This window comes from Schistocerca serialis, chromosome 6 (assembly GCF_023864345.2).
Source record: "Schistocerca serialis cubense isolate TAMUIC-IGC-003099 chromosome 6, iqSchSeri2.2, whole genome shotgun sequence".
NCBI lineage: Eukaryota > Metazoa > Arthropoda > Insecta > Orthoptera > Acrididae > Schistocerca > Schistocerca serialis.
The window spans coordinates 526,217,824-526,235,518 of record NC_064643.1 but is presented as its reverse complement, the minus strand read 5'-3'; the positions used below and the strand labels follow the sequence as shown (position 1 = coordinate 526,235,518).

Here is a 17,695-nt window from a genome sequence, read left to right as displayed (position 1 = left end):
CACGAAAAACAAAAATACGAGCTCAATCCCGACTGACACAAATTTCCAGTATTGTTTCGTTAGTCTTTCTTATCAAGCGTCAAAATCCTATCATAAATAGCTGGAAGCGAAAAAAATTGTGGCCCAGTGGTGTGTAAATTGGGAGACAACCGGCAATGCTCGATCCTAACGCCACACCACGTCGGATATTGTAAGCAGGTCATTGGACGGTGTCGTGTAGTTTGTGGTGACCTCGCTGGCTGCAGGGTGGTGTCGCGAGTATTTCTCTAGGAGAGCCGGCTATCGGCGGATGTGGCCGCGTGTAGCAGCAGGCGCCGCCTATGCAGTACAACGTGAAAGCTGGGAGGGCAGTGTCCCGCTGACAGTGTTCCCCAGTGACCCACAAAGTCGCCGAAAGCGAAAGCGCCGAACCGGAACGGCGCGACCACGGAGGCGCCTACTTCTACTTCTGCTTCATCTGCGCCCGATTAAAGTGGTTTTATCTTCACCGTGCTGCTTGCCGAGGTCTCGCGACCTCCTGCTAACAAAAAAATGACTATTTCTAAATGCAGGGGGCGAGTCAAAAGTGTGGTGTCGTATTTCATAGCGCCGTGTCCACGAGTGCATTACGGTGTAAGTACTTCCGCGTTCTCGGAATACGAGTTCTCGGAATACGAGTGCGCGACAACAGCAGGAAACACTCTAGAACACAAGCATCGCTAGAAACGCTCCCAGAGATTTAGGAGTAGGTGTATCTTAAGGCAGATTCCATATTTCTAGGTTTCCGGAAAGCATTTGACACGGTGCCCCATTGTGGGCTGTTAACGAAGTTACGGGTGTGCGGGATAAGTTCACAGATACGTGAGTGGCACGAAGACTTCTTGAATAATAGAACCCAGTATGTTCTCCTCGACGGTGAGTGTACATCAGAGACAAGAGTATCGTCAGGAGTGCCGCAGGGAAGTGTGATAGGACCGCTGTTGTTTCCTATGCACATAAATCATTTCGCTGACAGGGTAGGCAGCAATCTGCGGTTGATGATGCCGTGTTGTACGGTAAGGTGTCGAAGTTGAGTGACTGTAGAAAGATACAAGACGACTTATACAAAATTTCCAGTTGGTGTGGTGTGGAAAAATGTAAGTCAATGCGGATAAGTGGGAAGACCAAACCTGTAATGTTCGGATATTACTAATGATCCTGCTTGACACAGTCAAGTCGTTTAAGTATCTGGGCATAACGGTTCAAAGCGACCGGAGATGGAACGGCCATGTGAGAACTGTGGTAGGGAAGGCGAATGGCCGACTTCGATTTATTGGGAGAATTTTAGGAAAGAGTGGTTCACCTGTAAAGGAGACCACGTATAGGACACTGGTGCGGCCTGTTCTTGAGTACTGCTCGAGTGTTTGGGATCCGTACCAGGTCAGATTGAAGGAAGACATCGAAGCAATTCAGAGGTGGGCTGCTAGATTTGTTGCCGATAGGTTAGAACAACACGTAAGTGCCACGTAGATGGTTCGGGAACGCAAATGGGAATCCTAGGAGGGAAGGCGACATTCTTTTCGAGAAACGCTTTTGAGAAAATTTAGAGAATCGTCATTTGAAGCTGATTGCCGAACGATTCTACTGCTGCCAACATACGTCGCTCTTAAAGACCACAAAGATAAGATACGAGAAATAAGGGCTCATACGGAGGCATACAAACAGTCATTTTTTCCCCTCGCTCTATTTGCGAGTGGAACAGAAAAGGAAATGATAAGTAGTGTTAAAGGGTACTCTCTGCCACATACCGCCCGGTGGCTTGCGGAGTATCGATGGAGATATAGATGTAGCCGATTTATGTACCCTCTGTGTGTGAAATTACGAACATCTGCCTTATATTCTGATTCTTCTGTTATGGCCGAAATCAGACTACATTCACCAGCCAACTCCGAAACTGCTCCGAGTCATGTGCCACTGGAATATACACAAATGGTCTTTGATGCGTGTCGTAAAGGAAAAAAATAATCACATCGACATAGTGCACGTGACCACAGAGGATATTGAACAGTAGTATTGATTGGTGGAAATCATGCCCAGTCCAATGCAGCAAAATTTTTATTATGTGAATTCCTAAGGGACCAAACTGCTGAGGTCATCGGTCCCTAGACTGGCACACTACTTAAACTAACTTAACGCTAAGGACAACACTCACACCCATGCCCGAGGGAGGACTCGAACCTGCGGCGGGAGGGGCCGCACGATTAATGACATGGCGCCTCTAATCGCGCAGCCACTCCGCCCGGCGCAGCAAATTTCCTACACTAACATGATCATATATAAAACTGGATGTGTCTATAAATTCTGCCTTCACTCACAAAAATAATTTTATTTTAAATTCTTCACTATGAGTTTCTGGGCACTACGGATCCATTTGCAAGTGCTCTGGCTCTTACAATGTCTAAGCTGTCTTTGTATGTGGCTAAGAAAAACAGAGTGCCGATATAAATAAAGAATAGCAGCACAGAAACAGAATAATGTTACCAATGATACAACGTAAAAGTTAGAGAAACCAAGGAAATATGACAATAAAGTGACTTCTAAGAAGGACACTACACAAAGTAAGCATTACATGTCAACAAACTAGAGAAAAGACTATGTGCAAAGATGATATAAAGCTACTTGCTTCAGTTATAGAACTAGACTGGTTATTTGATATGTTCACACACCTTGTCTTTGAAATTAACTGCAATGTATATACCCTAATATGTGACAGTTTATACCTTTAAATGAAGAAAGCAGTTTTATGATAACATCTTTGTCCACACACTTGTAACTGTGGTTTGTGGCTATGTTTATAACGTGTTTTCATTTGGTGTTGACAGTTTACTGTCTTTCATTGTGCCCTTTTATTTGTTTCTGACAATATTTTACATGGCCTCATTGGTTGCCACATTGGTAATAAATCCTTCCATCTTTAACATTAATATATTTGTATAGTAAAATAAACCATATAGCAAGAAGAACCAAAGCTCGGTAAGATGGATCCGTGGGGTCCAAAACGTCGTAGTGCAGAATTAGAATTTTTATAACTGAAAGCGAATCTATACATATATTCATTTGAATTACGTTGGGATCGTTTAAATCGTAATCGCAAAGGTTACTACTAACGCATACAATAGGATATATAAAGCCCCCGAAATTAAAAAAATTTCCGTTACTTTTTGATCGCACCTCGTATGCTTGAATAAAAATGAGGTCCAACAACATCATGTATAGCTCATACTCGTAAATTGAGCGTTTTGTCGCTTTTTCATGACTCCTGGTTGATATTTTTCTCACACGCTACGTGGTCTCCGTTGAAGGCTCCAGTCGGCTTTGTTTTTTCGCAGCTGGCTGTATAACCTATCAACTGCTGTGTGTGTTCGAGCTTCTGTCTGGTGTGTGAAACATAATCTCCGTCAGACCACCACAACTAACTCAGATTCAGCTGATCCACAAATGCAAAACACACACACACACACACACACACACACACACACACACTTGGCTCCAGTGTATCTCTGGTCCTGATAATATTTCTTCCTGCTGGTGCGCTTAAAAACTATGGAACGGCGCTGTTATGTACCAAAGTCTGGCATCACCTTCGTTGTCAATATCATCATACATCATCATCATCGTCTCCTCCTCCTCCTCTCTTCCACCTCACTTTCTCTTGTTCCATACCTACCTCTAAAACTACCATGACAGTTCCCAAACCCAGGCCGGCCGAAGTGGCCGTGCGGTTCTAGGCGCTGCAGTCTGGAACCGCGAGACCGCTATGGTCGCAGGTTCGAATCCTGCCTCGGGCATGGATGTTTGTGATGTCCTTAGGTTAGTTAGGTTTAACTAGTTCTAAGTTCTAGGGGACTAATGACCTCAGCAGTCCCATAGTGCTCAGAGCCATTTGAACCATTTGTTACACGTCCTCACATCTTCCATCACTTTGTCTTACAAGCCTAGATTACACTCCGTTGTTATTCTGTGTACAGTGTTCATATTCATTTCGTTTAAGACTATGCAAACAGTTTGGTCAATAGCATTTGGAGAGAGAATCTATGGGGGAACTTATTATGAAAGGTGTAAAGTCGCCATTTCTTCAAATATATTAGCAGATACTGCCTGAGATTAAAGTATACTTGTAATTTACTGCTTCCAACACTTTTTTTTTGCATTTAATGTTCTTGGATATTAATTCTTTTCGTAACACTATCAGAACACGCCTCTCCATTATGGAACCTTATGTTACACTAAATAGACCATGACTGTATACAATGAATAATAATCATGATAACGTGCCTTCATCAGATTTTAATTCCAAATTACTAATAACTAAGAGAGAATGAGGAAAGTGACGGTCATTTTCTATTAATGAGGTATCATTTGAATGGAACGGTTTGGAAATACCATACGAACCTTAATCGCAATGGCTGGAACAGTTAAAAAAAGGGAAATAATTAGAAAAGTAAAATCTTATATTTCTTACTACCTTCAAAATTATCTTGCAAGCCGCGCGGGATTCGCCGAGCGGTCTAGGGCGCTGCAGTCATGGACTGTGCGGCTGGTCCCGGCGGAGGTTCGAGTCCTCGCATGGGTATGTGTGTTTGTCCTTGGGATAATTTAGGTTAAGTAGTGTGTAAGCTTAGGGACTGATGACCTTAGCAGCTAAGTCCCATAAGATTTCACACACATTTTGAACATTTGATCTTGCAAAGTCTGAGATTATAATGTGGAACTTAAAATAAGAACTTAAAATAACACGGTAATGTTTGGTGGATTTTAGATTTAAGTTTAACGTTTCTTTAACCTGCAGTCCTTTGTACGTATGCATCCACCCGTTAATGGTTCAGTGACGCACAGACTGCTTAAAAGGCGCTCATAAATTTGCTGCGTCAGTTGCGCGCGCGCCCACTGTCGAAGACTGGTCCCCTGTGTAACTAAAGTACGTGCTTTCTGTTCCAGGCGATGAAGAGTCTGTGGCCCGGGGTCGATTCCAGACCCAGGTGTTCCAGCAGTCGGTTACTCTGACAGCGAAGATGTGGCCTGATGTGAGTACGGATTTTAGCATTCTCGCATTGCAAGATCAAATAGACTGTAAGCTGCATTCCTTTCATTCTGTTCCTTCTCCAGTTCTCGACAAGCTGATTTTTTGCTATAGTGGTTTCTCTGCCTGTAGGCCGCGCGGTAGAGAGAAAGTGTTCAGTCCAGTGGCAAATACAGCGTATTTTCTGTTTTAAGAATACTTAATGTGCTCTCCAGTCACTTTACTGTGAACCTGTTAGTGTCCTGCGTGACACATCTGTTTCTGGCACACAGCCAAATGCTGACGTGTCTTTTCTGTGATCTGCAGCAGTCCTTCTGTCTGCAGTGCTCACCACAGCTGTAGAAAAGTGTGCTAAGAAGGAATTCATACAGCTAACACGCCGATCGACGTTCCCTCCCAAATTTTTAAGTTGGGTCACGGTCCGGGGAATTTGGAGGCCAGGAGAGTACTTTACGTCTTGTTAGTGCTGTTTCCGTCACTGGGGTACACTTTAACAGTGTAGAATGGCGTGATATACAGCGTCCTTCGCAGAGAAGACAATCATAACTCATATTCACATCAATCCAGTGGTTAATGGTCCCAGTTAATTCCATAAAAACTTTCTCAGGAATAAATCACTACCTCCTCTCCGTCTACTGTTCCCTCGGCGATGGTTCAAGTGTATTCTCTCTCCGTCTAAAAGTAATTTTGTATTTCACAACAAATACACAAATAAAAAGGAAACATTCCGTTTTGACTGATGAAATCTTCCATTTGTAAGGTATGTGAGCGTCCAGACTTGGCGTGTAGTAATTCCATGGCAATGTCTTGATCGCTAAAAGTTTATTTATGACGACTCATCATCACTAGATAATTGTGGAAAAATTTACACAAAAGACAAATTAGAAAAGCTAATATAGTAATTATAATGCCAATGTAACATCAGAAACGGAAGTATATAATAAGTACAAGTACTTACAAAATGCTTAGGAAAGCTCGTACAAGTGAGCAATACAAGAAAAGCGTTCAATCTGATGTACAATTGCCGTTAGGCGTATTTGCAGAAGATGTTATTCGGAGACTTTCCATGTCAGACTGAAGACAGCAGACTCGAGGACCGTATTATATCGACTTGGTGCCAGATGGCGTACGTGTCAAAGAATGAGGCAAACCAAGACATAGCTTTTGTAATACACACAACAACGCAAATTTTCCTACCACATTATATCTGGTAATTTTTCCTTATTTATTTACAATAAGCGTCATATTTCCAATGAACAAATAAAACATAAAATATGTTATGAGTCAAGACTTGTCATGAGACGTATACAAAGATCGTACAGCACATTAGGCAAGTACGCACAATGTCAAAATATTCCATAGACATAAAGCAATGCAATTATAATTTTCCAAACAAAGCAAGCTTCAACCTATTCAGACCGCAGATGGGTCATGTCAAAGACAAAACATATCACAAAATAGCAATCTTTCCAACTGTGTCAGGGTGGACTGGGGATGAGTAGGAGCAAGGGAGAGTGACTGGGGGGGGGGGGGGGGGGGAGGAGTCGGCACCAAGGGCAGGTAGGGGTCAGATGAAGACAGATGCTGAATTACTTGGAAGGGGGAGGGACAGGGGGAGGTATGTAGGAAAATAGGCAGAGATTGGGAAAGGGCAGCATGAAGGCATGGAGAGAAACAAGGAAGGAAGGGGGAGGGGAGGAAATGTTGCTCCAATGGTATATTTTCACTAATTTTATATAACAAATATAATAACATTAAAATTGCATTACAGCAGAAATGACGATGGGTTTTTTTCAGTGTGAATCAGTATATGGAAAAAAGGAAACACGGTTTTGCAGTATGGATCCAGAGACTAGTTGAAGATTATAATAGGGCTTGCACTTGGATCACCAGAAAAAAACCCAGGGAGGATTGGCAGAATAAACAGAGAATAAAGAGAAGACACGTTGTACCACCAGTAATGACCCATAGCATAATACTATTGAAACTAAAACTGAGCACTGACAAGTACAGGCGATTCTCAAAATATTGCAGAGTCCTGGTTGGGCAGCATTATACACATTTACCCTCTAGTGCAAATGAGATTCACCGCGGAACGATGCGTATAACTTGTGGGTTGTTCCTCGGAATTTCCCGGACAATTCATGAGCACTTCGTGACTTGCTTCCGAACTAAGAGTATTGGAGCTTATATAGAGGCATATAAACAGTTGTTCCTCCCGCATTTATCACACCTCTCACTTTTTTTTCTTGTATTCACTTACAAATACATCGATAGTAATTTCATCGGCTAACCATGGTGTGAAAAGACAGTCATATCTGACGGTCACTAATTAAAGTACCTGAAGTAATGCAGGCGATCCTTCTAGTTTTACAAAGAACTTTTAGTACGTCTGATAGTGAAATTGTTAATAATAATACAAAACATTGTGTCCATTTCTAAAGACAGACAAATTCCACATTACATGATGTCCTCCAACGAATATTTTAAAAGTATCAGCCGCTTGAGTCATCTTGGTGTTTTCTTAATCGGTGATAACAGGGAATGCATGAATCTGTTTCGTAAGATATGTGTCTGTATCGTAAGACTGTCGAACGTTTTTATCCGTTATGGAATCTTCTGCACTATACTGATGCACTTGATCGCAAGCGCGTAGTAATTGAGACATTGGAGGACAATGGTTCAACATACTCTTACTATTTCAATGGGGTGTTGCGACGCAGATGGATTTTTACTGTGATCGAAATCGGTTGTGCTGTAAGTACGTAATAATGACCGAGGAATATTTCGCGCCCTTCAGTAACCACTGCATAAAGTATGTAGGCATTGATAGTCCCATTTATCACGCTACTTATTTAGACCATTACAAAGACAAAAAATTGTGTAACGTGTAAAAAATTTTTAAGTACAGATTGAGCATTGGAAAAAAAAAGATTTGATCTTCATCCAGACTGGCGCTGTTGTTGTTGTTGCTGTTCTAGACTTCGGCTCAAAGAGTGGCTTGATGAGGGTCTCCATGCTATTCTACTCTCTTCTCGTGACAGCTACTGCAGCCTACATCCATCTGAATCTGCTTACTGTATTCAAACCTTGGGTTCCCTCTGCAGACACCCTCCAAACTTCTTTCCATTGCCATAATGACGGTTCCTTGCTACCTCAAGATGTGTCCAGTTAACAGATCCCTTCTTATTATTAAGATGTGCCGTAAATTTCTTTCTTCCTGAGTTCTATTCAGATCTCCACACTACTTACGCGATTTACCCATCTAATCTTTAGCATTCTTCTGTAGTATCACATTTAAAAAGCTCTTGTTCTCTTGTTGTCTGAACTGCTTATCGTACACGTTTCACATCCGTATAAGGCTAAACATTCTTACAGTTGCATCCAGGAAAAACTTTCTAGCGCTTAAGTTTAAGTTAATTAGGTGTTAGCAAATTTCCCTTTGTGAAAAACTGTTTTGTTGCTATCGCTATATTTTATATCCTCTCTACTTCGGCCGTCATCACTGATTTTGCTGCCAAAATTGCAAAACCGAACTACTATTTTGTGTCTCATTTCCTAGGCTATCTCTCCCAACGTCGCCTGATTTAATTCGTTTACACTCCGTTATCCTTATTTTACTGTTGTCGATGTTTATTTTATAAGCTATATTCAAGACACTATCTATTTCATACAGCTTTTAAAGTTTCTGCTGCCAACTACTCCAGTAACACGTTATTTAAACACTACGAGTCTCGGGTCGGCTGTTATGCCGTTTCCAAACAATCCTGCAATATTAACGATGGTAAAAATTGTTGCATAAATTTATAACGGTATATGTTGAATGGCTTTCGTTTATGTTGGTAATTATTATGTTTCAGATATTAGAATGAGCGTTCTGGAGTGCTCTGCTAAGGCTGTTTTTTAGTTTTTGTGCTGTTGGAATTCGTCATAAATTAACCTGTGGTGCTCACTTTAGCATTCGCACCTATATTCGTTTGACAGGAAATCTTACTCCACTGACGAGTACATCTTTACAATCAATTTACATTCGCGGAAAACCAGTGTTAATAGCTGCGTTACGAAGACCGTATTACTCGTATCATATCTTTTCGTGTATTGTGCAAAGATGTGCGTGTGTTAAGAATTTCGCTGTTTTTAATTTATTTCCTGGTGTCGTGAGGCTTTGAAATTTATTTTTTTCTTGTAAGCAATCAATAATTTCCAAATATTTTTTGTGTTTATGTTCCGTCTGTTCTTACGCTTTTGTGCGGATATAAAGTTAGAGTTCTTCCAAGACATCCGTTGTACTTCATGTGGGTACACGATGTAGAATTGTGATTGCATTTTCTATTCGTTCTGCTTTTTGTTTTTGGTTGAGTAAGTGCATGTAAAATGTAGTTTGAGTAATAAGAATTCCGAATGTGTTTTTTGAACCTGACGGCGAAGTCTTACATGTTTGGTGGCTGAAATAAAATTGGTTACAATCTTCCACACAAAAGCGTATGTACAGATGGAATTAAAACGCAAACAGTATTTGGGAAACTTGATTGACTTCGTAAAACAAAAAGAATAAATTTCAACGTCTCACGACACCAGGAAATAAATTAAAAGAAGCGAAATTTTCAGCACACACACACACACACACACACACACACAAACACACAAACACAAACACAAACACTCACTTCTGCAGATACGGTCTTTGTAATGTAGCTCTTAACATTGATGTAAACTCATTGTAAACTTGTACTCGTCAGTGGAGCGAGATTTCCTGTCAAACGAATATAGGTGCAATCTAAAAGCGAGCACAATAGGTAGACTTCTGACGAATTCCAACATCACAAGAACTGAAAAATAATCTCGGCAAAGCTCTCCAGAACGCTTTATTCTAACATCTAAAACGTAACTCTAGTAATTACCAACATAAATATAAGCCACTCAACATATACCGATATAAATTTATGCAAAAATTTGTACCATCATTAATACTGCAGGATTACTTGAAAACTGCATAACAGCCACACGAAACTCTTAGTGTTTAATAATGAGTTGTTGAAGTAGTGGTGCAGTAGAAACTTGGGCTCTGTACTAAGTCTTTCACCGAATTAATGAATGCAGTGGTTACAACAGAAAACAAACTATCCGTTCCGTTCAAGTGCTCTTCCAAGTCGTTTGTTTTGCTTCTAGAACAATTTAATGTTAAAATCTTGTCCACTCGCCATCGGGAAAACACCTCGTTCCCTCAGAACTGAGGAACTGCAGTCACTGGCAAGTCGCCTGGAACTGGTTACAAACTAATTACTGAAAGGTTTCTAACTGGTAACGTTGTGTGCGTTTGGTTGATTGGGGGGAGGGGACCAAAGAGCAAGGTCATCGGTTCCATTATCAAAGACATCAAAAATCAAGGAACGAGCAACTCAAACAGCGCAGTTCAATCAAGGGGAAGAGCAAATGGGCAAACACAGAGGTAAACGAAAAGTCAGAGCGGCAGGAAGAGGGGTGGGGGGGAAACGCAGAGAGCAGGGGTGCCCCAGAAACCCTAAGCACGGTGGGGCACTTGCACTGCCACCGGAGACGTCCTGATTCCCACACCCTACCATGTTCACGACACAACTGGGACAATACCAGGCAAAAAAAAAAAAAAATACAAGAAAGTGGAAACAAAACTGCAGAAAAGACCAGACAAAAAGCATAGAAAACGTGTGGGGAATGTGGCCGGTTTAGAGGCAAGACCAAGGCCTCCATAATCAAGCCAATGCTAACTAAGGGCAGAGGAAAAGTCAAGGACTTAAACTTGAGAGGACAAATCACTTTTGTGAAGTAATCCGAGGACAGACGTAACTATGGAAGGGTTGTCTGCTAACAACCGGGACAATGCAGGCGGCAGGGCATATTTAGTGTGAAGGGCCAAAAGTTGGGGACAGTCCAGTGAAATTCGGATCACCATGAGGGGAGGGCCCACAACTACAAAGCGGAGTAGATTACCACTGGGAAAGGTAGAGGGAAGAACGTCTTATTGCAAGTCTCCTCGATTGCCCAAAGTTTATTAGACAGTGTGCTAGCCACCCAAGAGTTGGCCCACAACTGAACAAAAAGGGATTTGATGTAAACCAAAAATATGCCCCTGGAGGTGTCATGGAGATTGGGAGGTAGGTGGCTGCCCTGCCAACCAGACGATCAGCAAGTTCATAATGCAAGATACCTATATGGCCAGGAACCCAAAGGACATCAAATAAATAAGCAGCATCACCAAGTTCGGCAAGGAGGTCATTGATGGCAGAGACCAAGGGGTGACAGGAAAAACAATGAGCAATAGCCTGAATGCCACTCATTGAGTCTGTATATAACAAAACTCAGGTGGGGGAGGACCATTTAATAAACAAGAGGGTCCGATAGATGGCCATCAGTTCTGCAGTAAACATGCCACATGGCAGCCAAGAGATGGTGTTCCATGCTAGCAGAAGACATGAAGGCATATCCCACATGATCAGCAGATTTAGGGCCATGGGTGTAAAAACCAGTGGCATCCTGAAACTCCCATAAGAAAATTTGGAGCAAACAGTGGGACACCACTGGATCAGTGGAGGCTTTTTTACCCCAGAAGAGATCCATCTGAATGCAGGGCCAAGGACCTAACCACACGGGAGTGATTGGGAGAGAATATGAGGAAGAGGACAAGAGGGGAGACGGAAATCACGGCAGAGAGAAGTAAGGTGGAGCCCAACTGGTACTCCTCCTCTGAGGGCGGGCAGAAGGCGGGTGACAGCCTGAAGCCATGAAAAGTATAGAACACGAGGGATGAGCAGGGGAAGAGCATATAGCGTTGACACAGGAAATCAAGAAACTGCGACTGCCGAACCAAAAGGGGAGGGATCCCAGCATCAACCAGAAGACTATTATCAGGGCTGGTGCAAAAGGCAACATTGGCTTAAACGGATACCACAATAGTGAACCAGGTCCAAGAGGAGCAGTGTGGACGGGGAAGCTCATCCATAAACTTGACAACTATATTTCAGATGAGACAGGACTAATGCCCTGTAAAGGTGGGGAAGGGTTGAATGATCCTTGCCCCAAAATTTGTGGAAAAGGACATGAAGGACATTGAGTTTACGAAAATAGCCAACCTTCAGATAACGGATTTGAGGCAACCAAATAGGCTTGTTGTCGAAAAGAAGATCCAGGAAACGGAACTTGGGGACCACAGTCACGTGTTGGGCGTCAAGGTAGAGCTCTAAGTCAGGACAGACCAAAATATATGGCACCCTCGACTTAAGGGGAGAGAACTGAAAACCATGCTAGAGTGTGTTGATGGCAGCCTGGAACTGTCGTTCCGCAGAGGCCACCAAGTGGGAGCTAGCCCAATTACAGAAATCGTCCATGTACATAGCAGAGGTGACCAACAGTTTGGCAAAGGCCACAAGTCCATTAATAGCGATGAGAAAGAGAAAGACACGTTATGTGGACCCTGTGGAACCATTCTCCTGTGTCTGCAGAAAGCTGAGAATGGTGCCAACCGAAACTCTAAACTACCAGTTGGACAGGAACTGGTCAGTAGAGGTCGGGAGGAGGCCCCATCAGACCCCACTCATGGAATGTAAGGAGGATGTGATGACGCCAAGCTGTGTCGTAGGTATTACGAAGATTGGGAAAAACTGCAACAAGATGGCGGCGCTGTGAAAAGCCTGCTAAACTGTGCAGAGTGAGCCCAAACTGTGATGAGGGGACAGGAAAACCTAAAGAGGAGACAAAATGTTCTGAATACACCCACTCTTCTGTTTGATGAAGTAATGGGCTTGGGCACATAGACATTTAAAGGTAATAAGACCGACGAAAGAAGGGTGCTGCTTAAGATGTTGCAAGACGTGACAATGATCAGAGGTGGTGCTGGCAACAGTCATGCTCCGCCATGGAACTGGCCAATGGCGAACGCAAACGGCAATGCCGGCAGTGTGGATTATCTTATCGGACGGGTCATGGACGACTTCATCAATAGAACCTAACAAAGAAGAGGTGAACATGAGCTGGGACATAAATCATAAATAGAGGCCAATCAGCACGTTGGAAAGCCTAGTAGGGGGGGGGGGGGGGGGGGAACCTAGTCATCTGGAGGTGGAAAGGGAACAAAAGAATCAACAGGAAGTGGTCACAGAGGTCATGATGTGGCTACCAGTGTAAGGAAAGAAGAAGGCGAGAGGAAGAGAGTGAAAGGTCAATGGGAGAGAAAGTGCCCTGTGTGGTACTAAAATTATTATGGGAACCATCATTAAGAAGGCACAGATCAAGGTCCACAAGAAACTTATCAATCAGGAGCCTATGACTAGACGAAAAAGCACTGTCCCACAAAGGGTGGAGAAAGGAGAAGAAATGGAGGGGAGGGCGAAATTGCTAAATGAGGGCAGCTAGGGCAGCAGGCGTAGATGATGTGTCAGGAGGGTGATAGAGATTGCAAACTGTAACTGCATATTCCAAGTGTTACCAGAAGGTCAACTGCTTCCAATGTGGTACGAAATGGGATCCACATTCTAAAATTGTCTGTATGGACCCATGTGCAAACGCCACCAGAAGCTCTTAAAGGGCCAGCCCAGTTCCAACAGAAAGCATGGAACCCACAAAGGGTTCGTGAACAAGTATCTGTAAAATGAGATTCCTGGAGAACAGCACAAGCTGCCATGTAAAAGGCAATAAGGCATTGCAGCTCTGGGAGGTGATTGTAGTATCCATTACAGTTCCACTGAATAAGCATGGAGCAGGTGTCCAAATGAGAGGTGAACTGGCTCGAGCCAATCATTCAGCCGAGTCAAGATCTACCAACTACAAGGATGGGGTGACACTCATAAATAAAGAGGTCAGACACAGGTTGTGAGTGGGGAGATGACATCGGTAGGGACACCAGGTGGGAGGGAGGGGGACTTGTCCTGTGACTTATGTTTCCTTTCCTTCTTTTTTGTAGGTCGAGAAGGGCAGGGCACAGAAAGAGAAGAGGCTTCTGAAAGATTTGGAACTAAAAGAGAGTGGGCGAACTTGGGGCACTCAGACTGTGTGTCCCATGGCCGAGTTGTGGTAGCAGGCCTCTGGCCTGAGAGACGCCGGGGGTGGGGGTGGGGGGCGGGTGTCCTGGGATGGAGCTCCATCACTGGTTGGGAGCATCACCCAGAGGGGAGGCCGTGGAAACCTCAGAGAGGGGGAGGAGGAGAGTAGAGGGAGATGGGACTGGGGAAAGGAAGAGGGAACAGGATGAAAGGCTGTGACATAGGCAAAGGTAGAAGTCATCAACACAAGGGGTACTCAGTCATATTTCTGATGAGCCTCAGCGTAAGATAAACGATGAAGGTACGTATACTCCTGTCTCTTCTTTTCCTTCTTATAAGCAGGGCAGTCTGGTGATCTTGGAGAGTGATGATCTTGCCAATTAACACACTTGGGCGAGAAAACAAAGGGGCTCGCCACATGGAGTGTGTGTCCACATTCACCTCAAAGGTTCCGCTGTAATGTGGGAAGACATGTACCTTAACCACAAGCACCAAAAGCACCTAATAGGAGGTTAGACACACAGCTTCACATCGCATCGATAACACATAACCTTGACCTTCTCCAGGAGAGTATCTCCCAAAATGCCAGAATAAAGACGGCAGTGCGATTATCCTTATGACCTTTCCGAACATGCTGAGCAAGTAGAATGACTGGTTGTTCCAGATTGGGCTGGAGATCATCAGTTTGAAGGATGAGGTACCTGTGAAAAAGGATGCACTGAACCATATCCATAGACTGGTGAGGAGTGATGGACACTGGGACATCGCCAATATGATCTCATGTGCGAAGGGCTTCACATTGGCCAGCACAAGTAGTTTTGGTCAACAATAAGATTGACTGCATCTTACTGAGAGACTGAACTTCGTCAAACTTGTCTTTGATGTTTTCCACAAAAAAATAACGCTTCATAAGCTGGCGAGCCTGGTCCTTCTCCCAGAGGTCCCGGCGGAGGTTTGAGTCCTCCCTAGGGCATGGGTGTGTGTGTTTGTCCTTATGATAATTTAGGTTAAGTAGTGTCTAAGGCTAGGGACTGATAACCTTAGCAGTTAAGTCCCATAAGATTTCACACATATTTGAACAACCTTCTCCCAGAGTGCAGACAGGGAAGGGGAGACCACACGGTCATAAGGAGCAGCAATGAGTGATCCATTACCGACTGAAGAGACAGTTGTAGAAGATCGACCAGTTTTGTTGGAGCTTGATATATTTCATACGCAAAGCATCTGCCCTGATACTACCAATTCTGATCAGGGGCTCTCCTCATGGTTGCCACCCAGCCACAGCATGGATCGTCTGGCACGGCAGCCATTGCTCCGATGCTCCAGGATGACAAGCTCCCCCTCCTAAGCATACATGGGGAGGCAACAGCTCAGCTGATCTTCGTGTTGGTAGGGGCTCAGCCACATGGGTACATAACAGCCCCACCACACAGACTGGCTACATGTGCCTGTGACCTAGTGGGCTGTAGGGGGGCTGTAGGGAGGGAACGACAGAGAGGGACCCACACTGTAGATGCTAGGGAGGGAGTTCTTCCTAAAATGGCTCAAACTACGAGAGAAAATGTGGGGGGGGGGGGGGGGCAGAAACGCCAAAAAGGAAGGATGAAAGAAAAGGCAACGGGAACAAAACCGCAAGGAATACAAGAAACCCAGGTGAATAGCCAGGTCGACATAAGCAAGAACACCGAGGGTGGTGAGGGGGGGGGGAGGGAGGGGCCCGGGGGGGAAATACGGTCCAGGAAGGAAAATGGACTGCAATAGCCGGGGGGCTGTGGGCGCCATGCACGAACTCACGAAAGGATCGTGAGCTCTTGGGGGCGGGGAAGGGGGGAGGGGAGCGTGTATCATTCCATTGATTCACACAGGACGTGACACTAGCGACCCGATGACAACTCGCGTCATAAGTGATTTCGTTTTAAATAGCTCTGTGTGTGGACGACCTTACTCATCACACAGAAAGTGTTTTAAGTTTTTGCATACAGGGTGTTTTTTTGTTAATAAAGACAAACAGAATTCTCTGTCTTTCCATATTTAACTGCGACCTCGCAGACGTAGACAGATGACATCCTCTATGATTATGTTCGTTGGTGTGGCGGGTGCAGTGGGTTACGCACGCCACGAGACTACACACCTAGAGAATCTTTCAAATACCGGTAGAGTGAAACTCACCCACCGTGCGTACTGCGCTGCTGCTCAGGGTGAGCAGCCAGTGTTCAGTCAAAGAATTTAGAGACCGCCTTGCGGGACCGCTGGCTGAGAAAATTTTTCTTCTCGCTTATTTCACCTCTAGGAGTGCTTTGTGTAAATGAAGAAATCTACGTTCCACCGTGTTTGGGGATCCACGTTAAATTGTTAAGTGACTGGGTAAGTCGTTTTTCAGGTCAGAGAAAAAAACTTTCAGTAGCACATTGTGATATTGAAGTGTGTGCGTGTGTGTGTGTGTGTGTGTTTGAAGCTTAGGGGCGCCCAACGGCGAGATTATCAGCTTCCTTACACTCATTAAAAAAAACCGAATGTGGATAAAATCTCTAAAATTGTTGCACACTCATGCACTGTGGCGTGGCGTTCAAATCAACCGTTGATGTCAGTTAAGCTTACCTTTTGTTTTCGTTACTGCGTTGTGCATGAAATTAATAATTTACACACTTCCAGCATGCTGGATAGCAATAGGCAGCAACGTACTATGATTCAATGAATTACGAAACTGTCAAAGTTGCACAGAAGTTTGTTTTTATTTAAATGGCGACCAGTTTTGGACCTTTGTCCAATATCAAGCCATCCTGTAGGACAGAGTTACAGTTAACTGTGGTGTCACCGCCAGACACCTCACTTGCTAGGTGGTAGCCTTTAAATCGGCCGCGGTCCATTAGTATACGTCGGACCCGCGTGTCGCCACTGTGAGTGGTTGCAGACCGAGCGCCACCACACGGCAGGTCTAAAGAGACTTCATAGCACTCGCTCCAGTTGTACAGCCGACTTTGCTAGCGAAGCTACACTGACCAATACGCTCTCATTTGCCGAGACGATAGTTAGCTTAGCCTTCAGCTACGTCATTTGCTATGACCTAGCAAGGCGCCATTACCAGTTTATATTCAGTATAATAATGTCTAACAAGAGCCATGTTCTCCAATTGTGGATTAAAGTTAAGTATTCCAAGAACTACGTTCTTTTCTTTATAGGATAATTACTTTATCTTGTTCCAGACCTCACGCCAATCTGCGTGAGCTTAACGCGTGCCTTTCGGCTACCTCCGAGTGGCTTGGCTGTCTTGCCACGCCACTACATTAACACATACACTGCATAGTCAGTCGAAGTACAAGTACGTTTGAGAAGATACCTTGTACTTACTCACACAAGCAATGTGGCCAGGACACATATTATGCTAGCACTTATGTGGGATGAAAACCTCCTGAGAAGCGTACTTCTACATCAATTGACCTTATTTATTGTACATAATGGACTAAGGTCCGAAACCGGTCGACTTTTAAATAAAAACAAACTTCTGCGCAACTTTGTTTCGTAATTTTATTGAAAATTAAAATTTTCGAATTCAACTTAAATTATAGAACAAATGATTAGTATTGTCATTAAGTATTAAGAACGTTCCATAACGGAGTTATTAGCGCCCACTACAAACAAGTAAAAG

At 43.8% G+C, this 17,695-nt stretch overlaps 1 protein-coding gene across 1 annotated transcript in view; it reads left to right on the top strand.

Moving 5' to 3' along the window:
• LOC126484964 (uncharacterized) overlaps positions 1 to 17,695 on the top strand; it is a 183,465-nt gene that overhangs the window by 89,645 nt on the left and 76,125 nt on the right. Inside the window, exon 2 of the mRNA XM_050108566.1 lies at positions 4,957 to 5,042. Within this exon, the coding sequence (XP_049964523.1) occupies positions 4,957 to 5,042 (86 nt within the window). The remainder of the gene's footprint in view (positions 1 to 4,956; positions 5,043 to 17,695) is intronic.